General features: G+C 35.3%; 2 protein-coding genes across 6 annotated transcripts in view; one reads left to right on the top strand and one right to left on the bottom strand.

Moving 5' to 3' along the window:
- Positions 1–5,260, top strand: part of ghrhra (growth hormone releasing hormone receptor a) — a 29,673-nt gene extending 24,413 nt beyond the window's left edge. The window contains exons 12-13 of the mRNA XM_028020750.1: positions 1,971–2,012; positions 2,098–5,260. Coding sequence (XP_027876551.1) covers positions 1,971–2,012; positions 2,098–2,238 — 183 coding nt within the window. The 3' untranslated portion in view covers positions 2,239–5,260. The remainder of the gene's footprint in view (positions 1–1,970; positions 2,013–2,097) is intronic.
- The window catches only part of adcyap1r1a (adenylate cyclase activating polypeptide 1a (pituitary) receptor type I), a 29,812-nt gene continuing 6,956 nt past the window's right edge, over positions 3,042–25,897 (bottom strand). For 2 of the 5 annotated variants that reach the window (XM_028020745.1, XM_028020746.1), the window contains 13 exons: positions 23,685–23,778; positions 19,478–19,588; positions 19,267–19,367; positions 19,098–19,192; positions 17,190–17,322; positions 14,495–14,648; positions 14,293–14,353; positions 13,477–13,546; positions 13,139–13,230; positions 12,405–12,488; positions 9,838–9,967; positions 9,589–9,630; positions 3,042–8,875 (listed from right to left, as the gene is read on the bottom strand). In XM_028020745.1, the coding sequence (XP_027876546.1) occupies positions 8,651–8,875; positions 9,589–9,630; positions 9,838–9,967; positions 12,405–12,488; positions 13,139–13,230; positions 13,477–13,546; positions 14,293–14,353; positions 14,495–14,648; positions 17,190–17,322; positions 19,098–19,192; positions 19,267–19,367; positions 19,478–19,588; positions 23,685–23,778 (1,392 nt within the window). In that variant the 3' untranslated portion in view covers positions 3,042–8,650. The remainder of the gene's footprint in view (positions 8,876–9,588; positions 9,631–9,837; positions 9,968–12,404; positions 12,489–13,138; positions 13,231–13,476; positions 13,547–14,292; positions 14,354–14,494; positions 14,649–17,189; positions 17,323–19,097; positions 19,193–19,266; positions 19,368–19,477; positions 19,589–23,684; positions 23,779–25,897) is intronic. The other 3 variants (XM_028020747.1, XM_028020748.1, XM_028020749.1) reach the window with 3 other exon arrangements.

The following is a 25,897-nucleotide window of genomic DNA, read 5'->3' as shown; positions in this document are numbered from 1 at the left end:
CTCTTTGCATATCTGTCATGAAGGGGTTTTTATAGACTTCGTTTAGCATCTCGCAACCTGCTAAGATTGGACTATCCTCCACCTGTAGACATATTTTTATAGAAAAAACTGGCTTTAGCTTAATTTGAGACTTCTCTTTGAATTACTTTTCAGACTCATAAGCTATGCTTATGCTACAATCATTTTTCTGAAGGTCTCAGTTGACTCAACTGTGGTGATCCCTATTACTTCAACAGTCAGATAAAAATCAGTGTAAATGTTTGTGGCTTGAACACAGCCAATCTCCATTAAAAGGCTGTTCTAATCACATACATTGTTCTATGTGTGTATGTATGTATGTTGCATGTATGTTCTAATCACATACATGCAACATCACAACCCGAGATGTGGTTCTGTCCCTCTTAAGTGAGAAAAACTTAAGTTCAAAACTAAAAGAGACATTCAAAGTGTGTCCAAAATCTAGTCTAGTACCTTCAAATCCTAACGCATTTTTTCTGACAGGTTTTGGGAAATGAATGTTTCCTGTGTAAGAAAATGTTTCTGCTTCACAAATCTGCCATACACAATATTTTTGTCAAATGTTAAACAAAACCAATACTCACCAAAATCCAAGCAGATCCAAAATGGTTTAAGAGCATTGTTTAACAGCAACTGCTGTTCCCCTCAGCACTAATTTAATCTGTCGATTAAATTAGTATAAAAAACTGACATTTTAATTTGTAATTAAATTTTTCAGATGTAGTGTATTAAACAAAAATGTAACTAAAATATTCTGTGAAGAATTAAAAAAAATAACCAAAATATCTTGTACCTAATAAAATTTAATCTTCAAATATATAAATGGGGTTTACCTTAAATATGTAAACAATTTGAGAAATATTCCAATTAGACCACTTTGTTTCACACACACACACACATATATATATATACACAGTACAGACCAAAAGTTTCTACACACCTTTTAATTCAATGAGTTTCCTTTATTTTCATGACTATTGACATTGTAGATTCACACTGAAGGCATCAAAACTATGAATAACACATGTGGAAATATGCACTAAACAAAAAAGTGTAAAACAACTGAAAATACCCCTTATATTCTAGTTTCTTCAAAGTAGCAACCTTTTGCTGTGATTACTGCTTTGCACACACTCTGCATTTTCTTGATGAGCTTCAAGAGGTCGTCACCTGAAATGGTTTTCACTGCATAGGTGTGCCCTGTCAGGTTAATAAGTGGGATTTCTTGTCATGAAAATAAAGAAAACCCATTGAATTAGGAAGGTGTGTCCAAACCTTTGGTCTGTACTGTATATATATATTTGAGTTTATCAAAGTGGATCAGATGAGAAACTAATTTGTATTTGTAAAAGCAATTTAGAGTATATTTGTTCATAAATAAAGCTGGAAAGAGACATCCTGTCTGATGGATTCTGTAGCCACTCTGGATTATGAGTGGAGCATGTTAATGCAACATTTAAACAAAGCATAGGAAAAGTTGATAACCACTTAGCATTTTGGTTCAAAAACCTTAGCACACTTCAACTCTACTGAAAATATTATATGGAGAAAAGAGTTGCAATACAAAAAAAAGAAATATTACTTGAAATATCACAAACAGTTTGGAACAAATACTCAATTTTACTAAACTCATTTCCACAAGCTTTATGTTGTGATTTATCTTGTTTAAATGTTAAAAGGATAGCAGCTAAATTCCCAGGCATACAGTTTTGTTGATATGGAAAATGTGGTTAGCACAAACATTTTCAAATATGAAAATGTAGAGATTGTGTTCCAAGCTGACTTTTCAACAGCATATTGCTCTGAAACAAACTAAGTTAATTATTCTGTTTATTTCTTTTTGTGTGTTATTTACAGAATAACAGATTGACATCCATCTTATAATTGAGTGTATTCACAATCAGCATTTACTTATGTTGACTAATTTTAAAGTGACTTATGTTGTGTTGCAGGGATTTGTTGTGGCACTTCTTTACTGCTTCATGAATGGAGAGGTGGGAAATTTGTGGTTTTGTGACAAAAACGTTTCAAGATGAACAAACAGATGCTTTATACTCCACCTTATCTGCTTGGCTGCAGGTCCAGGCAGAGCTCCGGAAATGGCTTTGGAGGTGCCACAATCCAAATCTCACTCCTGCTAAGAGAAGCATCACTCAGGTCACAATTCGAACCCATGGAGGCATGGGGCCTTCGTCTAGTGCCAACATTTCTGCTGTATAGTTCTTGTTTGTAAAAGGAGAAAAAGAAAATTCTGAATGTGAAGAAACAATAAAAGCGTGGCATTCCTCTGCTGAAAATAACGACGGCACAACTTCAACTATTGTTTTATAAGACATGAAAGCACAAGAAAAACAGAGTCAAACCTGTGGAGGCGTTATGGTGCCATGGTAAAACAGGAAGCAACAACCAAGACAGAGCTGGCCCTGGACCGAAGAGGATTTCAGATGCTTGAGTTTACAGGTTGTAAATAAATGAATGAGCTGATTCATCTACACAGCTTTAATTTTACTCTAATTGTTATTTTAATGCTAACTGTAGCAACAGGACCCATCTTCAGTGGTGTGAAACTCATTTTCATTTGGGGCCACATCAAGATAATCTTAAAATCATATACTGTGGCAGAATGTATAGTATTATAGTGTTGTCTGTATTCAATGAGTAGTTCTAAATATTTGATCATACTTAATATACTTTATCATTGAAGTAATTTGGCACTTTACAAATAAAGCAGATTTGATATAGTATTTAAGTACAAAACTAGTATCTTGAATTTCTTGAAATAGTTATGGTTGGCCAGATCTGGCCTGTGGGCCTTGATTTTGACACATGTGCCTTAAATGGTGTCTTGAAAACCACAGCACTTGTACTGAATTGTCTCACACACTACTTAGATTTTTGAAAGAAAGCATTAGATTATGTATTAAATGAATCCACTGTACATGTTGACATATTAAATGTGCATGGAGGTAGAAATAAAATTTGTATTAGTTTACAGAGTCTGAAAAATGTCAGTCTTTGAAAAGTACAACAACATACCACAGATTTATTTTGCAGTTAGTTCACACAAGTAGACGTGGATGTTGGACATCAGAACACTTATACGTGACTCAGTATTACAGGTTGAACACAAGATGAAAGTTTCTACATTGTTTTTCAACATCTAAGTTTAAATTCTTTTGAATGCCTGTCATTACGTATACATGCATACAGAATACATTCTCTCAAGTTTCCAGTCATCCACATACACTCTTAAAACTGGACCATAAACAGCTTTACAAAAACACTGTCACAAACATTGTAGATTTTAGTCAAGAAGTCCACCTGTATGGCAAAAATATACACTATTCATGATAGAGAAAAGACATCATTTGTACACCAGAGCAAATTGATAGCGGGGAACATCTAAGAGCAGCTGAGAAGCAATAACTCTACATTCAAAAATTCATTGACAATCAGTAAAACTCACACACACTTGACCAAACTGGCTCAGCAAGCCATAACAGTTAAAACTGCATGTTAACACAGAGATGCATCACAAAACACAGTTCAAACAAGAGATTTGACATTTTTGCAATTACAGTCATATTTTAGTGAGATTCAGATGGTGGTCTATTACTTAAACTGCAAATGACAGAAAAGTGAAGTTAGCATTCATAAGCTACCAGCTACTTGAAAATTGCCTACATATGACTAGCTAGCTAGAAACTAGCTTTTTAAAGGAGAAAATGTGCTGATATATTGATTTCAGCTTTAAATCTCAGACCTCTGAACAACACTAGACTTGATGTTTATGATGTGCAAAAGTTCTTTGAGTAAGGATGGGTAGCATTGATGGTAAGTATGATCCACTCTGAAAGATTGACATAAATCATGACATTCTTAATGTACATTTTTAAAGCTGTGAAGTGTACACCAATTGCTTCAAATGTAGTCACTTATTTACAGTCTAATGACTAGTAATGCTGTGCTATCAAGAGGCTTGGAAACTAGGCTAGAATAGCTGAAAGCTGAACTTATCAAGTATGGCTATTAACCCTTTGCATGTGATGTCATGCTCTCCAGATAGCAACTCACTTGGTTGGTAGTCTAATATCACTTTTAATCAGTTGATTCGGGGTGCTATGTGGTCAGTTGCACAAAGACAAGGATGGAAACCAAACTTGTCATTTTATTGTAAACCTTTCGATGGGGAAAAATGATGGAGATGGTGTATTAGTGGTTTTGCAGTAAGCACTTTTTACAAGGTAAAATGATTAATGTTCAAGTACTTCATAAGTAGGTTCAGTAAGATGCAGTAAAATATTGCATTATGGAGAAGGTATGCACCTAATCTTTAGCAACCATAGAGCAAACGCCCCACCATCATGGAACCTATCATGTATGACAAAACTAACAAGTATCTAGACTTTACTACGCTTTTAAGTCTGCTCTGGTGTAAGAGAAAACACAATTTATGACATAGTGGTATAAATCATGTGGCACAAATTCAGGCAAGGTTGGCAATTTGGTCAAATCAACACAAAAGTCAGAAGGGAAAAGGTTTGGGTCGGTTTCTGAGCTAGCTTTTCCAAATTTTGTAAATACTGCTGCCTACGAGCCACAACCAACTACGTGATTAAGTGACGAAGCTGTAAGGGGTCAATACTATCCAGACTAGAATTGTGTTCACAGATAAATTAGCTCAACTTGAACAAGTAGAAGTCATGGCCTTACTGGCAAAAACAACTTGGGAAAACAATCGGCGTGACTTTGATACTCCAGTCTTTCACTTCCAGTTTTTGTCATGGCGCCTTTTGACTAAGTGATTAAGTGACATAGCTGCAAAAGGTTAATACTATCCAGACTACAGTAGAGTTAGCTACTACCTTTAGATATACTAACATATCTCATGTAACTTAGTATATTGATTTTCTAGTTAGACTACTCTTTTTTTTTTTTTTTTAGAGATTTTTAGAGTCTAATATTTTTTTAGAAATATAAACATTTTTTTTATTAGAAATAGAAGCTCGACTAGAGATTTCCGGGCCTTGATTACACATTTAGATCTCATATCTGACTGGGCACACAAAGCATTAATCACAACTTTGACCCCCTGTACAGGTCAGCTGATTTGGGGCTGTAACTACCTCACTTTGGAAGCAGAGTTGCAACATAGTCGGGTTGATCCACCTCAACTCCTCTCTCCATATTAGTTCTTTCACAGAACACATGATGGAGAAGCCGTCTTATAGGAGTTTAATGGGAAAATAAATGTTCAATATGTTTTGCTTTGGAGAAAAATGCTGAGTTTACCAATTATTATCTATCATACTATAGCCTACCTACTCAACATCACAATCTAAAAGGAGTTAGCAAGCTCATTTATCTCAGAGCAAAAGGTTAATTCAGTTGTAAACATATTTGAAGTGGTTGCTAAAAATTTCTAATGGAATATTATATTAAGGTAAAAACAAAATGTTCTCTAAGTGTTATGTTGTTAGATAATATACACAGTTCTGTTTAATTATCATATAAACTTGTCATAAAGAACAAAGTATAACTCTTCAAGTGTACCTGTAAATATTTTGCTTTAGAGGCTGAGATTTCCTTTACCTTGCTTTGAAGCAATAGAAATGAATATGGATGATTTTAGCTGAAGTTTGGATTAGCCTTTACAGTGCTCTTTTTATGTACTGTTAAAAATTACATCATCAGCATTAATTAGGCTCACATGGCTTGTCTGACAATTCATGTAAAATAGGAAATAAGGAATTTTGTTAATAATGATACAAATATAGTCATTGTCTCTCTTTTTAAACATTTGTCCTGCAAATTCATAATACAAAGCCTATGAAGTCAATAAATAAAAAGTTTTCCTTCTGCGCTCTCTCGTATATTACAAAGTTTTGCTTCCATCTAGTGGTGGACAAATACACAGCACATATGTGGTCATGTGAGGAGTTTTCAACTCTTCTTTTTTTCTCTCAAACAGTAACAGCATTAAAACATGGTCGTTTCTTTCTGAGGTTCAGACTCAGAATGCTGGTGACAGAAACACATAAGCAGCAGAGTGGTTTTTAATCACACGCTCAAACACAACTGTTGCAGTGGTCAAATTTTTCCTCTATGTACATACTTTGACTTCCACACAAAAAAGAAAATTCTAGCTTCATGTTTTTTTATAAAGCCATTTTAGACCCTATTTCTCTGCACAATAAGTTGTGGTTTTTCTCCATGTAGTCAGAAGAAACGAAATCTTTCGCCACAAATCTCATCTTATAATCTTATATAGGGAGGCAATCTTTATGGCACTTTGACCAAGTCTGCATCAGTTAGTGTAATAAAATTAGACATTTACGTTACAGACAAAACTATTTGTAAGCTGTACAAGTCGATATGTTACATAGCACATAATCATTGGAAAATAAATATACATCCATAGCTGTTCCACGTATCATAAATCATCATTTAAAGATACAACAATCTTATAATCTACTTGTATGACAAGAAATGAACATCCAAATTAAAAATATGGTGGAAAACTCCTATGTACACCCTTTCACATTTTAATTTAACATGGTTTCCATATATACAGTAAGGACTTTTTAGCTAGTTTGACCACAAAAAAAGGACATAAATGCGATTGTCAGAAGCGAGTAAATTAAAGCCTTTGTTGATCACTGACAATATTAATGTTTATACTTTGAAGTCATACATGTGGTGGTAATGGCATAGAAATTCAAAATATATGGTGGATGCAATAAAAACACCTCAATTAATCTCGTTGAAGATTTTCAACTATATCCTCATTTTATTTTGCATTTCATAAGAAAAAAGGCTAAACTCTTACAATAAATTGCAAATTATTCAACTACCAGAGACACATTGTCGAAAAGCATGCTACCCACAATAAAGCCACCACCACCTCTTGATTTAATCTTTGCAGAAAATAACTCCGTTAAAATCATGTATTCACTGATAATTAAAGTGATAGCTATTTGTATGAGTAGGCACTTTGGAAAACGAGGTGTCTAATCAAATTGCAAAAGGAGCTGTTTAAAGGTGGCACAATGGGCTTAAGCTCAATCGATGAGCACAGAGTGAGGATGACCACCCATCATGAAATACAGCACTTATGGAATCATGGCATGGTGAAGTTACATTTGGAGACAAACGGTGGCACAGACTGCTCATGTTCACAGACAACACATCTTGGGTTTGTAGAAATTTGTGGTGGTAAAAACTAGCTGGATGGCCCACTTTTCCTTCTTTGCCCATTTGTACATATGCAGTACCATTTCTTCCCTTCCATTTTATACCATAAGACAACATTTCATACCCATGCACTGTGACAATCCTGCAGCAGATTACTTTTTTGTTACAAGTACGTGTTTTCATTAAGTATTGCGGTAAATGATTATAAATGCTCAAATCTCATAATTTAACTCTCTATTCCCATTTATGTTGGTTCTAATCCCTAACAATGAAATTTGAAAAATGGTAAGCAAACCAAAATAACTGAGTAACATCCTGTTGGCAGATAATCACATTTCCTTAGAGTTGATGATAAGCAGATTATAGAAAGTCCGTTTAAATAATCAGCTCTCAAAGCGTGATTATTTATTATCACGCTGATTATTATTATCAAGCTTGGTCAGTGCACCATGTCCTCTGGCAGATAACTAAATTTTCTACTTATAAAGGTTGGGTAAGAAATGACCAAAACTGCAAATGTACAAAATTCAGAATGACATGGATTGACCAGAACACCTCTGTCTAAATTATCCACTTTCAAGGGTAAAACAAAAACCGGTTTTATTTTTAAAAAGTTGGCAATTGCTGCTCTCCCGTTATTCACTAAGCTTATAGATTACATGTTTCCCTTCTTTATTTTGTATAAAGGAAAACCAGACTAGAGAGAGCACGAACCACTGGGTCCCCTGCATACATGACGGTGTCTACAGATTTGGGCTCCAGTTCCTTTTGTTTGAAAAGGTCTTTACAATACACTGTTGCTAAAGAGATAGATCTAATCTAGACACTAAAAGTAACTATTTACACATGAGTGTTTTGACATACTCTGTACTTACGGCTGATTGTAGGAACATGTTTAAATTCAAGATGAAACATTTACATATAAACATTGAGCGTTTTGTACAAGCAAGGCGAGCTTTTGGTTATGTTTTCTTTTTTTTAAACCTTTGGACTATAGTGATATCCAGTGAGGCGAACTGTATGGCACTTTGAAACACAGTTAGTGTACACAAACAGATCAAATGTGACCCCCAAATATTTAATATTAAAGAATCACTTTTCTAAAATGTTTTAGAAAATTCATGTCTTTCTTATGGCACAATCTTTATTTGCTTACATTTCTGAGAATGGTTTGCTTATAGGGAATTTAAATCTAACTTTATTTATCTAAAATGATAATGTGCTGTGATAATTCTAAAAAAATTACCATCGCCATGTTTTTTTTTTTTATAAATAAATATTTCTATTTCATTGTATACCCAAATAAAACTGATCATCTCTAGCAAAATGCTTTCCCTTTTTATAAAGTAGAAAATATAAGAATTACAAGGGGCCACTTTGGTCTGCTCTGGTTGGTCTAACGTAAGTGGAACGGCACCTTGAAGTCGGCTCTGGACTATCAGACGCTCAGGTCGGCAGGCTGATGTTGGCGTTCTCCGCCAGCGGGCTGGACATGCGTATCTGCGAGCTGCTCTTGCTGAGGATCGACAGCTGAGTCCCGCCGTTCACCCCACTGCTGGCCAACGAAGGGTGCCTCTGCTGCTTCAGGTCCACAGCAAAGTAACGGTTCACCGTCCAGCTGCGCCATTTCCTCTTGATCTCCGACTGCACCTTCAGGGAGAAACTTCACAAGGTCATTTTTAATGTACTTTAAGCTGTACCAGCTCCACCAAAGGTTCACTTACTGTTTGTGGGAAAGTGGTCATGGTAAAACAAGACCTCAAAATCCATATTGAAGGTCAGAATTTATTTTTTATGCAAGGGCAGCATTTTTATGGTACTATATACCACATACAAAATGGTTTAGATTATTTAATTTAGTCTATTTAATTTGCAGGTAACTGCCACCTGTACAACACAAACTTTATAGGACATGTAGTTAATAACTGTAGTATATAACCAGTTTTAAAATGAATAGATTTTGCCATTTAATAAAATAGACCTTAGAGAGTAATACTTGTCTGAAGGCTTTCTGAATAAACTTATTTCTCTTTAGAATTTGTCTGTTTATCACCTCATGTAAATCCAGTATCAGTAAGTTTTGACATTGTTGCTAATATCTCCTAGAATGTTAAAGTGTTCCTTGATCAGAAAATGTAACCTCAATACACACTTACACTACATTAGTACATTGGTCACTACTCCATCCAAACAGCTTAAAATATTGTTTTAGTTAAAATACTTATGAACACTTTGAAATCATTGTGAATTAATTTTTAAGTCAAGTAGTGTAATGTATTTGATTGTAGGTGAGCAGGCATTCATGGTGAAAGGTGTTAACATCAAAAATAAAGAAAAAGTAATAAAAAAAACTGTATAAAAGTGATAATATCTTACCTCTCCATTGAGGAAACAGTAGAGAACAGCAACCACAAATCCCTGAGAAGAAACATAAATAAGTCACAATCCTCCTTGCATTTTGTCAATTTAGGGTCTGTCTTAAAGTCTATGTTGCTTTGTGCATAACTTATCTTACTGAGGCAAAATTGAAAGAACATTTCTACTTTCTACTACTTCGACTACTTCTAGTCTTAGGATTCTTTGTAAATATGGACCGTGATGTTTTCCGGAGGAGTAGGAACAAACCTGAAAGGATCCAAGGCCCAGCTCAAAGACAAGCCTCTCCCTCTTGCTGACGTCCTCAGGCGAGAAGGCGAACACAGTGTAGTGAATACCAAACAGGGGTATGAGGAGGAGAGTGGAGCGTGCCAGACGCCTGAACATGCACACACACACACACACACACGCACACACACATAAAGTAAATATTTTTATTTGATCTTATTGACATGTACACAACAACAGGTGCTTCTATGTAAGTTAATTCATTTTGCTTAGACTCAAGTGAGACGCAGAAGTTGTACTACTGATGCAATATGATGTACTACTGATGTGACATGCCACAAATTAAAGCCAGGAATTCAAATTGAAGATGAAATCTTACTATTAAAATTACTTTCAGAATTATCGCTCTGAATTACTGTTGTAAATAAGGTTGGTTAAATAAATTATTTGGTCTTTATCTCTGTGGTATGCATCAGAAACCCAGCAACACACACACTGATGGCTGATGGAAATACAAAAAGACCAAAAAAATAAATAAATAAATAAACACCACACACACAACTAAAAGAAAAAAATATGACACAGACAACACACAAAATGAATGAAGGTGCAGCTGTGCAAAAATAATTTCAGTATGTCTTATGATCCCCCCAAAAATAAATAAATAAACTATTTGTTGGATTCATTTTCTTGCTGAGATTTAGAAGAGACAAGAAAAGCTAAATTGGTACGTTGGTAATTATTCACTCCAATTTTGGACCAAACAAGGAGTGTAAAACCAACACCATACTAGGAATTTGTTCAAACTGTTAGTTTCAGTGTTGCTAGATAGTTTTTTATAGTTAGATAGTTTATAAACCAAAGCTCTTCAGAATCAACAAATTACATTTCACATAAAATGCCATTTCGGGCCTTTTGCACCTTTTGCTACAGCATTTTGCTACGGCATTTTGCTACGGCATGGTCCACCTGAAATGACGGAAAACCAAATTTGCTGATCAACATGGAAAGTTTTTTTGCAATTTACAATGCCAGAATGATGAGAATCAGAAATATAGTTTCTTCTTTTGGCTCACAAGAAAAAAAGTTACATTTGGATTGTAAAGAAAATGTTATATGCTACTTGTTGACTGTAAAGGATTTATTTCAAGCAATAAAAACTATTGGTTGAGTTTGATTTAAAGATAAATCAAACTTATTTTAAAGTTTGATCTGAAATCGATAGTTTCACACCAAACATAATCCTTGATACACCATTCCCACATTGAAAGTTGGTGGTGGCACTGTCATACTGTTGCTTTGCTTTTCTTCAGACAAGCAAGCAGGTCAAAGTGTATGGAAAGATGGATGGAGCTCAATACAGAGAGACCCTGGAAGATATCTTGCTTGAAGCTGTAAAATACCTGAGACTGGGGTGAAGGTTTACTTCCTATAAGTACAAGAACTTTCAGAGTTACAATGGTTCAGGTCAAAGGATAAACTTGTGGTAAAATGGTCCAGTCAAAGTCCAGACCAAAATGTTCTTTGAGAGTGTGCAATGAGAATTGAAAATTGATGTTTATAGATCTTCTTCATCTAATCTAACTGATTCAATGTTAAATGCTACATTGAATTGGTCTACAACATATATCAATAAAAAAAAAACTTTTCTTTGCTTTAAGATGATACAGTGTTCACCTATTTTCAATCAATACTTTGCTCTTAATATATACCACAGAAAATCCCTCCCCATTCGATTTTTAACAAGCAAGAAATTGTCTTTCCTTTGCTGTTTTTTCTTTCTATAAAGAAGCTAAAATATCTTTAAAACATAAAAAATTATTTTGCTTTTGTAAGGAGGAGCTCCTTCAAAAATTCACTACTAGTGACCTGTCATGGCAAAAATGAGAAATTACTGTAAATTGTTAAAATGAGTCTTTGGCTTTGTGCATATGTAGCATAGATTTGATGGTATAATGAATATACTTTCTTAATCTCAGAGGGAAATTCATAGATTTCACAGCTTGAATGAAAAGTAGTAAAAATGTTATATGTTTTTTTTTAATTCTGAGGGTTGATTCTCTTCAATCTTGGGGACTTGAATTTGAAGCATGATAGTACCATAACCTTACTCTGAAAAATAATCTGATATCTTTCCCAATACTATCTACAGTAGTTTTACTTACTTTAGCTCCCACTGATTACTGTGTTACGGTTTGCTGCTCAGCCTAAAATGAAGCAGATTTATTCAGTTCCAATAGTTTTTATTAAAACTGCAAACCCTTTGTTGCAACCTACTTATCTAAATCTGAGCAAGAAATCAAAGGTATTTTCCTTTTGCAATCAAAATGTACCAGGAACTCTTGAGATACAACAGAAAATGAAATCCAAACACAAATTTAAAGAAAACAAAAATATGTTTATTTACACTTTGCATTCTCAATAAGTTAATTCAGTTTTTTCCCCCCATTTCTGTGTTTGTTATTCAAGTTTTTCAAATTAAAATATTTGGAACCCCTGGGGTAAAACACAAATACGCACACGCCTACACACGCATACATACATGCAATCCACAAAAAGCAGTCACACACATACACATACACACTTACAGTGTGATGGTGGATAACTCTGACATCCTGCACGAATGCTGAACAGCCTGTGTGGGCTCACTGAAGCATTTCTGAGCACAGCTGCTATACAGCACAAAGACAACACACAATACAACAAAGACAATGTCTTTAGGGACGCAGTCTCGCACACGCTCACACATCTTCAGTTTGTCACGCACGCCTGGACCCAAGCAGCAGATGAAAATGGCATTATCTGCAGGGCTTTAAAATACAGTCCTGTGGGACCTGGCCAGGAGTGATGTCTGACTAAACTACAACTGCACAAAGATGCTCAGGCTTCCTGGCAACAGGTAGTACATGTGAGTATAAAAGAAAGGTGGACACAACAGGTTATAAGATACCTTTAATACTTAACTTATGTAAGACTGCTTATCATTTATTCTTTTTAGCACTGATTGTGGTTTTGCTTTTCCAGTAAGATTATCCCCAACCATATGACCACAATTCAAAAACATTATCCAGTTTGTGCTTCTCAGAGACTCACTGTTTTATAAGCAATATTACAAGAAGGCATAAAACATTATAAACCACCAATTTATACTTGTTTGCCAGAACTAAGAGTGCTAATGTATGTGATATTTCATTACCCTACATGGGAGTAAGGTATAAAAAAAAACATCATAGTCGAATTTTAACCTAAAATAACTTCTCGCAGATGTGACTACTCTAAGCACATATTTCAATCTCTGACTAAAATTTGTGTTGCAACTTACAGATAAATGCTGGACTCATTTCCTCCGATATCAGGGGACTGGAGTTTTTGCACCAAGATGATGATGATCCCAATGAAGAGAACAAAATTTATCTGCCAAAACAAACAAACAAACAAAAAAAAACAACTTTGCAGGCAGCACAATTTTCCACGAAAAGTCTTTTTTTTTTAAATAGTTGCCCATTTATGGCTATTTTCAACCACCCTTTACTAAGACAAGCATCAAACTGCTGGTAAAAGACTGTTTGTTTTATTTATTAATGGACATTTTTGCAAAATGGAGTAAATATATATATTTTTTACTTATCAGAGTTAAGTAGGAAAATACTATGAACTTACCATTATTGAAGCCACAACTGGTCCTTTAATCACCCACCAGAGGGCAGTGTGCTCATTCGTTTCCCAGCATCTGTCGGTGATGACCAACACATTTTTAGAAAATTTTCCATGATGGCAAATTAAACTTCCTAGCACCATTCAAAGATTTCAGATTATATATCTATTACCTCTGAATAGAACTGTGCCTATAATTACCAGTGTATATTTACCCTGAATAGATACAATCCCTGTTGACCTATTACATGTGCACCTTCATGAAAGCCACGCTTTTGTGAATGTTACAATAAACTATGTTTTAAAGAATCTACAGAGTATTTCAGTTCTTTTATAATTATTGTTTTTGCTCTTCTAATGCTTCTCTCATTCTATTTGTTTCTGGTGTCAAATAAAGCACTGAAAACTTAATACACCAAGCTAACAATAACAACAAACATCCTAGATTTTCTAAGGAAGAAAAAGTTAACCCTTTAATTTAGTACTGTATCTGAAGCTAAAAATCAGTTATCAACCTTTGCATATTCAGCCTCCAATTTTGGATGATCATATTTTCCTATATTGCCTACATTGAGCATTACACAGGGGGTGCCAACACCTCATTGACTGGGCATGAAAATAAGCAATAGTAAACTTATTCTCGACACATCTGATACTATCTTTTTTCTTTGTGTTTGTGCTATACTCTGAAAGAATGGCACCCCAGGCAGCCATAGCACTCGAAATAAGAGTATCCAACTCTAAAATAAAACAAAGCCAGTAAATTACATGTTCTTATATACAAACATATGACACTGGTTGGAATAAAAAGTTGCTACATACCCTGTGTCATGGAAATGAAGCCTCAGAACAGCCCAGACAGTCACACATATAGTTGGAGTTCCTATTATCCATAAACATATATAGATAAAGCACAGAGAGCACAAATTACACCACTGTAAAAAAAAATTTAGCTGCAGATATGTTTGGCAGTTAAAACAATAAAACAATTAAATAATTAATCCATTCAGAAATTGTTACATACCCCACCCGACAATGGTGTACCAGTAGAAATAGCGTCTCTCAGGGAAGAATGTCTCAACCAGCAGAGTAAAGAGATACAGACCCTCGATGAAAAGCCAGAAATAGTTGGACATGACGCAGTAATGGAAAAATATCATCACTGCTTTACACGCCACCTGCATGAGTAAACACAGCGGCAGGATGTTAGAGCAACAGGACGCTGAGATTTTGATCTTCAGAGAAATGTCATCTTTAGCTGGACTCGCTGCTTAAACCCTTTGAATTGCCTAGATATAATCTGCAACAACATGTGACAAAAATGTCAGATATTTAAAAGAAAAAGTGCTCAACAGGTGACTCCTCATATCCTTACATTTACCCTCCACCACAGAACATGATAACCGAGTACAACAATGTACTGTTTCAGACCAGTGCTCCATCACAACAGAGGGAAAGGTTATGTGTCTCACAGATGTCTCTATAGTGCCTCCCTCTAGCCTCGAAATTTGACTTTAAAATGCTTTGGTTATTCTACAAATTACTAAATGACTTAGGCCCAAATTAACACTCCTGTTATGTTCGTTTCTGGGGGACAGCAATAATGTTCCTGGGTCAATTTGACCCAGGGAGTGTTTAATCATGCCATAGTGTGAGAAACCAAAAAATCCTCCAAAACATATATCCATCCATCCATCCACTTTCTGTTCACCCTTGTCCCTAATGGGGTCGGGAGGGTTGCTGGTGCCCACCTCCAGCTACGTTCCGGGCGAGAGGCGGGGTTCACCCCGGACAGGTCGCCAGTCTGTCGCAGGGCAACACAGAGACATACAGGACAAACAACCATGCACACACACACTCACACCTAGGGAGAATTTAGAGAAACCAATTGACCTGACAGTCATGTTTTTGGACTGTGGGAGGAAGCCGGAGAACCCGGAGAGAACCCACGCATGCACAGGGAGAACATGCAAACTCCATGCAGAAAGACCCCGGCCGGGAATCGAACCCAGGACCTTCTTGCTGCAAGGCAACAGTGCTACCAACTGCGCCACTGTGCAGCCCCAAAACATATATAGTAGATTAAACTGCTTTGTTGGCAAAATGTGCAAACAAAATTGACTTCCGTAAATGTACCGTTCCCAGTGTGTCGTTTGACATAAATTTATTTTATAATCCAAGTCTGCTTAGAAGTTCTATATAATGTTATCTCTGACTTATCTGTTTTCCTTGGTTTTCATGATGCAGCCTGTTTCATAATATTTTCTAAAGTTGTGATTCAACTTTAAATTTACCAGTTAGATATTCATTTAGAGTAACACACTTTCTCCAAACAGGAAGAGGAAGTGCAGCAAAAGGTAAGCAACAAACTGAATAAATAGAGAGATTTGGGACATTTTGGTTCTTATTTGGCTGTTAATCATTTTTAGCCATGTAGACTGCAAATTCTAAAATAAATAACATCTGGATTCTTGTAAATCACTGTATAAACAGATGTGGTCAGTAATTACCACTAATTCATATGAAAATGCTGCATGAACTGATTGAAGTGGATATTCAAACTACCCACAGGAATGATTCACCTCAATGTCAGGTGAAGTGTAATCTAGTGACAGCATGTTAATGAATAGTGTCCACATTTAGAGTTGGGTCAGACAATTACAGTAGTGATCTAATTCACAGTCCCTCCATGATGATGACCTTGCAGTCACTATGACAACAGAGGTAAAGGAGTAAATTTAAAAACAAGACCATGGTAGCCTTTCAGATGGTAATGGGTCTGCTGTAGAATATTTCAGCAGGCCTTTTCAAAGTCATTAGCCTATATAATTAGGTTTATTTGTCATGCCAGCTTACCAAAGAGGGAAAGGAATTGTTTCTACAGGAAGGCTTAGAGTTTGTTTTGCATTTGTAATAATAGAGATTTAATATTTTAATGTATAAAAACGCAAACTTGTACCTGGTTGAAGTTCTCTCAAAATGTGAAAAGAAAAAGCCAGAAGAAGGATAAATGATTCTCACGTAAAAGCATAACTTCACTTTGACAAATTATTTAACATTATGTCATTTATGTGCTTTTGGTATTTTTTGCTCCTTATTTTTTAATCTTTGATACTTTGTCTTAGTTTTTTATACTTGCTGCAACATCAATTGCTCAATTTGGGATACGAATAAAATGAATCTCCATCTGAACATGGCTCTTTGAAAAATAGGTATCTTCATCAAACCTTTGTACATGTAAATGTACTGGGAATATGTAACCAATAAAAGTCCAATTGCACAATTATCTGCTTCAAATTGGTATAAATGAAGCGATTAACTTTGCAATTTGAAAGTAATTTTTATTAACAGCTGAACAAGCAGAGTTGTTTTCTTTTCCTGTGGTGAAAACCACACACACTCACTTCATGTCTTTCTATTTTCACAAGGATTTTGCATTGAATTTTATTAACATTAGTGGCCTAGTCCTGTCCCTAACCCTAAACCTAAACCTAACCATTACTAGTACATGCCTACCCCTAAACCTAATGTAAATTGAATTCACACTTTAGCCCTAAATCTGACCCCCAAAACAGCACTTCTTATGGGGTCCGGGCTTTGGAGAACGTATTATTTGTTGTAAAAATGGGCTTTACAAAGGGAGATATGCTGAAACTCACACACAATCTTGTTTCTATAAGCAAACACAGGATATATGATAATCATCAGTGATAACTGACTGTGTGCATGAAGCAGTGTTCGCTGTCTTCCTTAGGGTACAGCACACCGTCCTTGATGAAGACGGAGATGGCTCTCAGGATGAAGGACACAAACAGGTTCATGTGAATGAAGTTTCTGGTGCAGTGCAGCTTCCTGCAGAAATGGGGGATAGAGAAATAAGTCACATTTTATCATCTTTAACCTCAAACGTTCAGGGCAATGTTGAAAACCGTGAGTCAAAATTGTCCAAATCAACATCAGTTTAAAATGAATTGAGCTTCTTTACAACAACCTCCTGACAGATTACCTACCTATATATTCAGTAAAGTCTGTTTGGAGTGCAGGAGGGGGGGTGGGGGGTACAATCTAACAGTGTCTTACAAACACTGTAAGATTAAGAAATGTTTTACAATAACATTCAGCTTGAGAGAGAGAGTTTGTATTGACACTCCTAGCTGTTCTGGGAGAGCTGCTTAGCGTGAAACTGAAAGAGTAATTAAATTAATCATAATGATAATAATTTCCAACACTGAAGTCAAAGAGCTAAATTTATGATGCAGGAGAAAAATCTTTCCTGCAGATCTTTTGGAGCATCTTCTAAAACTAAAAGCAAGACAGGATAGAATTTGATCATCTTTAGTTTAAGATGGAAGAGGTTTTAAACAAAGTTTGGTTTTGATGAAAGATTAACTATATTTGTGGAAACACTTAAAATAAGCATTTCCATGACTTTGGCCACCTTACAGATTGTATTTGGGAAAAGTTATTATTCAACATTAACACATTCTTTGAAGCAGAATTTGCTATTTGTGAACCATTTTCAATTTATGAAATATTAAATGAGAATTACCAGTTTTTCCCAAATCTCTACTTCTCCTCACGAGTTCCATATCATGCATGTCTTCTTGCGATGTATCATTACAAGTAGTGATGAGTAGTATCTCTATAGCCAGTAAAGTGTCAGATATTCTGAATTTTTAAATCTAAGGGGTAAAAAGAATCCTTGCTTGAAGAATTTAACAATGGTATAGAAAACCATTAAATACATAAAGTATTAGAATGGTTAAACTCGCAGTAAGACCCTCTCAGTGATCAACAGAAAAATCTTTATTGAAGTTGCAAGAATCAAATCCTTCTTATAATTGCACAAAAATCTTTTTTTTTTTAGGATCAATATTTGGTGATGAGCCCGAAGCATTAAAGTAAGAGGGTCTCCTGCCATCACCGTCTTTAGCTCCCTGCACAGATTATCAAATTCAAGTCAGGACTCTGGTTGGGCCAAAATGTTAAATTACTTACACACAGTAGAAACATTGTGCTAAAAATAAAATATGACATTAAACCTGTTATTACTGTTTAGCTAAGCCTGAGTAAACTTAGGGTTAGCATTTGCAAACACTGGTTCACTAGGGAGGTGGTTATTTTTTAACTATGAATACAAACGTTTTTAGCTTTTAGAAAAGGACAATGAGTTTTAGTAGAAAACAGTACACTTGCAATCAGAGGCTAAATTGCTGTTATAGTAAGAACATAGTTCTAATAAGCACCCATTTATCTTGAGATATGAAAAATAAATATTTACTAATTAGAATATCTGTACAGATATGGGCTATAGCTTACTATACTTGAGAAGCAAACACAATATTTAACTCCACAGTGACTGCTGCAACACAATTGAAACATATTTTGCTCTTTTACAATAGACAAGAACAAACACTGCTAATTCAAATTACTTAGCTAAAGCCTTTTAATTAGTTTATTTAGGGACTTCCACTGGGATCAAACAAGTTTTTTGGAACGTAGTCCCTGCAGAGCTTGATTTTAAGTTTATTGTAGCAGCAGCAGCTACTTACTGCGTAGAATCAAAAACAGACTTTATCTGTTTGTATTTTCATGTTTAATTATTCCTTTTTTAGTTTCAAACTCACCTGAATCTGCAGAGAATGACCATGGCTGTGGTTAAAGAGACCAGTGAGGTGCTGTACCCAACTGTATACAGGGCTTTAACCGATGCAAAATAATCCTGATGATTGAGAACAAAAGTTAGAGTCCATGTAGGAAAAATATGTATATTTCAACAAGAGAAGAAAGTCATACGGGCTTTGTCGTGTTGTCGTCAAGAAGGCAGATGTCCACATAGTGAGGATAAGGCTCAGACCAGCCATACTCTGTACAGTTTCGATTGACCTTCCCAATTTCTGAAAATGAAAAATATATATATAAGTAAATCTTAAAAAATCGTAAAGAAAACTTATTCTGACATTCATAAAGCACTAAATGGAATGACCAATCAGACAAGGTGACTCACCTTCTTCAGGTGTCATGAAGTCGTGAAAGAATTCAGGACATTTGACCGTTACAACCTCACCGACATCGGCAGCCTGCCAGCAGGTCAAGTTGTCCCACATCCAAGGACACACTGAAACGTTATAAAAACATACTTAGTAACTTATATATCAGTTTTGTGAAAAAACAAACTGTATTTGATTCATAGAGATGAATTGTGATAGAGTAGTTAAGAGAAGTGACAGATTATTTTTAATGACAGTAAATTCAAAGACTTTTCTTGATCATATAGTTTCAGCCAGGAAGCACAACTTGGAGAGACCAGTTGTGGTAGCAGCAATGGGAACCTTTTAATAATGTTTGTTTTGGACATTATAGGTTGTTTTTTTTTGCCATGTTGGCTTCACGGCAGAGTGAAAACCTTATTTCACTCCCACATTAGGCTGGTTCTCCCAGTAGCCTAATTTATTATAATTTCTTGAGCTTTTCCATGTCTTTTCGCAACCAATGAATCTCAAAAACCAGTTGAAATGCAGAGTCCAGTGCTTTAAAATAAAATTAAATAAAACTATCAAGTCTCTTACACAAAGATACCACACTACAGTCTCAATAATTTTTTTTCATACTAATGTATTTGTTTCATCAACCGTTTAATCTGTAACAATACAAATAGAAAATGTAACAAATTCCATGGAAAATTAGGAGGCTAATCAGACAACAATAAGAAAAAACACAACATCACGAAAAATGACAAATCTAAAACTAAAACCATATATGATATCGTAAATGTAGAGAGGGCAGTTGCGCAGAAAATAAAATGCATTCAGTGTCTTCAGGTCCTCTTTTGTTTTTCTAGAGTAAACCACAGAATCACATTTTTTAAGTGTTGGCACTCTTTGTGCTTTTAAGTTAAAATCTCTGAATTTTTCCAAACGGTGCTGCTGTCATCACTGTCGATGCTTTTCAGAAAAGCTATCCATAATAGCAAGAAACTGTCACTTCTCCACTGAGGTGAATGGCAGAAAAAGTGGTTGTGGCTGTCTATCTGGGGCAGTGCATGTGCAATCTGTCAGATAGAAATGATCACAACGGCCAAAGAAAAACCACCCAGCCCTATGCTGACACTTCTTGTTGCAATTGATGTGTTTTTATCACCAAATAAGTTGCAATGAGAAAGCAGTAGAAAAACTGTTTGTTGGTAAACAGTTGTTCAGTCACACAAATTCAATAATCACTTGCTTACGGTTCAATTTCTTATTGATGACCCACTACCTAGGAAAACATTTAATCTAAGGAATTCAACTTTAAATGATCTGCTGACTTGAATTTGGATTGCAACTGACTGATATAGCAAAAAAGTATATTTTATTTGCATATTTATTTTTTAATGCTGAAAGTGATTTCCAAAGAAATGTCTGGTATTGGGCACCATTAGAGAACTTGTTTTGTTCTTAGTCAAATTCAGTGCAGGATTTTTATCATTATTTTCATCGAAACTGAAAACAAAAAAGAAGATGTAGATCTGCAAATTTGATTATTTGTTAATCACATTTGATTATCTGTTGTAGGTAACTTTAGTTGTGGATATATTGTAGGATTTCAAGGTTGTGCACATTTAAGCAAAAAGTGGCAAAGAAAATGTTCAACTTCTTAGAAATAAGTTGTCACTTAATTGAAGTGAAAAATGTTCCACAGCAGTACTTCATCATCCCAGAAAAGCAGAAAGCCACTCTACCAAACAAGATTTTACTGAAACCAAAAGAAATGTGACTTGTGACTGAAAGCAATATTTTCACTATTCACACTGCTTCTGCTTGACTAATTGTTCCCCTGAAAATCATGTAAACGTATTTCAATATATTCCACTAAAAGCTTAGTTGTAGTTTTTTTTTTTTTTTTTACAAATTCAGATTTCTCTGTTTTGATTTACTGTGAGCTGAAAAAGTAGAGAAAAACATTTGTATGTCTTGTGTTTTAAGGAAATAATTTTTGTCACATAAAATCACAACTTCTCTGAAAATAAACTAATCTAAACAAAAACTAAACTAAACAAATCCTTCCTGCTGTGAAGAGAACATCTAACAAAACACGTGCAAGTCTTTATATTTTACATTTGTCTGAAGCTACTTTATTGCAATTGTAATCTAATATTTTATTCTTTATATTTCTCATGGTGATCCTCCCTCACCTCCTTCCATCTATTTTTGTACGTCACCATTTTTCTGGTCTTTGCTCTCCACTTGCTCCATCTCTGTCGCTTTGCCTCATTATTTCTGCTGCAGCAGTTTTCTGGGTGCTGACAGGTCCAAGTCTGTGTTGTTGGTGTTTGGATTGTATTTTGTAGTGTGGCTGCATCTGAGTGTGCATATGTCTCTTTACATACATGTGTGGATGTGTATGCAGACCTTTCGCTTCTCTGCTTGTCTCTCTAATCTGTTTTGGTTCTGTCTGCTGAGCCGGACACGGAGCCAATTACCTTTTAAAGGGCAAATCGGAGCCAAATGAGCCGCACTGAGCCACAGAGGTAAGGCTTAATAAAAGACTTTGTCTGCATTGCTAGCCATCTTACACAATATCCTACAAGCATCCTGAATCTTCACTGAGCAACAGAGGTGGGAAGTAACTGGAAATATTTACTTTTACATTTACTTGAGTAATGTCTTGGAGAAAAAAGAAATACTTTGAGCATTTTTACAAGACTGGATACTGTATCCTATTTTAACATGTGCTGTTGCTAATAACTACCTACTGTAGTATCAAATTTTATGCTGAATATATTTGATTTTCAAAAATGTTTCTTCTACTTAAAAATTATTTTGTAATTATGTCATTCATTTGTATTATTTTACTCATTTTAGTTCTTAAGATAATTTATATTTCTTGTTTGTCCATCATTTTTAAAATGTGTAATGTGTGAGAAATTGCACATAAAATGAAACCAGTGCACCAGATACTTACCCTAAAACAGTGAAGCTACATTTTGGGTGATGATTACAAGATTGGATCAAATACATCCTAAACGTCCAAAATCAACATAATAGTCATAGTAAATGTGGAACTATCAAAAGACCTGAACAATCCAAACACATCAGTTTAATAAAAATGAATTTATTTTGACCCTGTTTCCCCTTTTTTACCCACTATTTCTCTTTTTCATGTTTTTTTAAGCTTGCAAGCAGAATTTCTGCAAACCAGGCACCTTTATTTGCCCACCAACGATTTTCTGTCAGCAGAAAGAGCAGAATGGCGTCTTCAAAAGGACAAGAGGAGACAGGGATCAGTTAAAGGGTCAAAGAGGGCCAACACATGGCTCTGTGCATTGACAGTGTAAAGTTATATATAACCCCTCCAACTAAACACCCTCTGTTACAGAGGAAACAACAACAGGATGTTTGATTTTTACCAGGAGCTACAGAAAACTGAACAAGACACTACATCAGACCACAACAGCATCAAATAAGCTCATAGTAAGATTAGAAAGAGTTCTGCTGTTTTTGAAAAACATGCAGCCGTCTTTGTGCAATGTAGCAACAGTTCACCTTTAAATCACCATTTGATAAATAAGCTGAACTTCCAACTCGTCTGCAGTTTAAGCTTTTTTATCTCACACTCTGAATCCTTTACGTTTTGGGGTGAGGTGTGGGGCTGGAGAGGTTTGGTGGCTGTCAGTAAAGAGGTGAGTCACAGCGCAGTTAGGAAGTTGCAGTCTGCTGGACAAATTTCTAGCAGCAGGAAACCTGCAGCAAACGCTAATGAAAACCACAATCCATAGCCAAGAAAATAATTGCTTCCAGGAACCACATAACAAGATTCCTGTGTTTTCTAAAAAAGGTGACATTGGAAAAAATCTGAAAGCAGCTCAACGTGACATTACAGGCAAACATTTTCTTTTGTAGACTAACAGAGAACAGCATATGCTATTTAGCAGCCTTACTGGGATAGGATTTTTCAAGAATGAACATAAAGCTTCATCTCTCGTCCTTACATGTTCCTTTCTGATCCTTACAACCCAGAAATATGACAAATCACTAAGTGGAAAAAAGCACAGCTTTTTCCATTAATTCTCTGAGGCTGACACATGACTTTCATCAACGGATCTTCTGAGCATCCATTGAGTTTCCAAAGATGCACAAAATTTAATCACAGCAGCAGAAACCATGAAAAGCAACAATCTGATGCCACATTATGCACATAAAGGTCTGCAGAAACACCCTCATATCCTTACTTACCAAATTCAATGGCATCTGGGTTGTGCAATTCAATCATTTCCATGCATTTCTCATGTTCACGCTGTATTATGCAGTGCCCAGACTCTGAGGTGACCTGCAGAGAAGCAAGAATTAAACTAGTGTCACATCAAAAGTAGGTTTCAGAAACCATTAAATCACATTCTGCTAATGCTTTATGAAAGAACGCATGCTTGACACTTATTTGGAAAAAAGCTGAAATTATGCTTGAGAGGAGAGAGAAATTTGAAAATAATGACACAAATTGTTACTAATATTGCTTAACTGATAAAACTGGCAAGGAAAAACACATTTGTCAAACAACTATATTTAATGTTTTCCCTGATTTAATTTCTTTTTATTTTACTTGTCCTTTTTTTTTAAGAAGAATAATTCTGGATTGAAAAGGTTTTAGATGCACTGGGGTTTTAAACTGGTCAAAGGTGTCAAAGCACCAAGACATCCAATAAAGCGATACATGAAATGAAGCACAAAAAGGGTCAAGCACATAACTTTGTGGAACTCCGTGTTTAAGAGTAATCAAACACAATCTGTCAAGTATTCTGGAAGAATAATTATAAATGCTAAATAAATACATTTTTGAGAATATTAAGAGAATGGTCATTTGGATGTTATCTTAATTTTTTGTTTTGTTTTTACAGTGCACATGTAAAATTGAAAGTTGTTGGAGACCTGCAACAAATCCAACTTAGATATCTAATGAGTAGAGACACTAATTGTAAATGTCTATCATATTTATAAAGGTCAAAATTATTTGTTTCTCATTGAAGTTTTGGGGATGTTACTAATTCCTTATGCTGGTGATTAAAAAAAAATGCAAAAACAATCTTTAAATCTTTTGTGAATCTAATGAAAAGTTGCTGGACCTCAACAAATATTTACTGCTTAAGTGAAAGTCTGACAGTCTTGACATTCTACCGGCTTGGTGCAACTTGAGGACATGCAAAATGCAGAAGTTGCACTTGTAGGGCGAAACAAAGTGAAACAGGATGCAGGAACTATTTATTCAGAAGAGTTGCAGTCGCTGCTTGTCATCTTTTCACTCAACGTTTCCTGTCACTCTCTTGAGGCCAATCTTTGATTTGCACCTCCAGCCCCTCCTTTCCTCTCTCAGTGAAAAGATAGGTGTAATATATCCAAGCCCTCTGAGCCACAGCTGACTCATCACTACATCTCTGCCCTCTGATATCAATTCACTTCAGGCCTCGCTGCCCTGCTAAGACTGGGACGTCAACTGCCTGAAAATGAACAAGAATTCACTTCTTTCTTCATCATGATGCACATGGCTGAAATTTGAAAACTGCTAGATGACATATGAATCACATGAGCATCATCAGAGATATCTGTGGTGATAACATATCCAATTATGCAACAAAGAAATTTGGAGGAACACAGCTGCTGCTTCTTTTCTTCTCAGTGAGGGTGAACATCTCCTGTTTTTTCATATTGCTCCTTTTTTTAATCAATAAAACATTTTCTCCCATACTGTTCGAAAGGAAGAGCGCCTTTCAAACTCACACGTAGCATCCATGTTGCTAAGCAGCATATAACCAGCATACTGAAGGCAAAGCTTCCCACATGAGAAATAATTGGATGCAGATGACTAAGATATGTTTGGCATGAATTCAGACAGACCTGTCAGATGAAAGGATGAATGTGTTATTCTTAATTTATGCAAACAGAGCTGCAGATATGGTTATGCTTATTGAAAATAGATCTTTAGTTGGTTCCAGATCCTTTTATACTTTGAATAATTTATTCTAATCATTTAAGATGGTTCTTTGCCAGTAGCTCCTAAATCAGAGTATTTCTTTGGGAATTCTCATGTCCTTAATTTAAAACATTAGACAAAACAGCTGTTATAATAGATTTTAGCCAATGGAAGTTACAGTGTTATTATCAGAAGTATTAAATTGATGAAACAAAATAATCAGCATATGACTTTTAATAACATGGTGTCTCTGACCCTCTCAATCTGAAAACTGATATTAGCTAAAGTAATATTTTATCAACCCCCTTCGAGTGTATCTGTGCTGTGTATCAAATGTAATTAAAGATCATTTAAGCCTTTTAATTGCGGTTTTGACCAATAACATTACACTAAACATTGTTGACTAAAATATAGCTTGTATTTCATTTTACAAACACAAAGTAGTAAACAGTATTTGTGAAATGGAAGAAAAATGATTCATGAC

The sequence above is a fragment of the Xiphophorus couchianus genome, chromosome 6 (genome assembly GCF_001444195.1).
Source record: "Xiphophorus couchianus chromosome 6, X_couchianus-1.0, whole genome shotgun sequence".
Lineage (NCBI taxonomy): Eukaryota > Metazoa > Chordata > Actinopteri > Cyprinodontiformes > Poeciliidae > Xiphophorus > Xiphophorus couchianus.
This window is presented reverse-complemented; position numbering and strand designations above follow the sequence as displayed.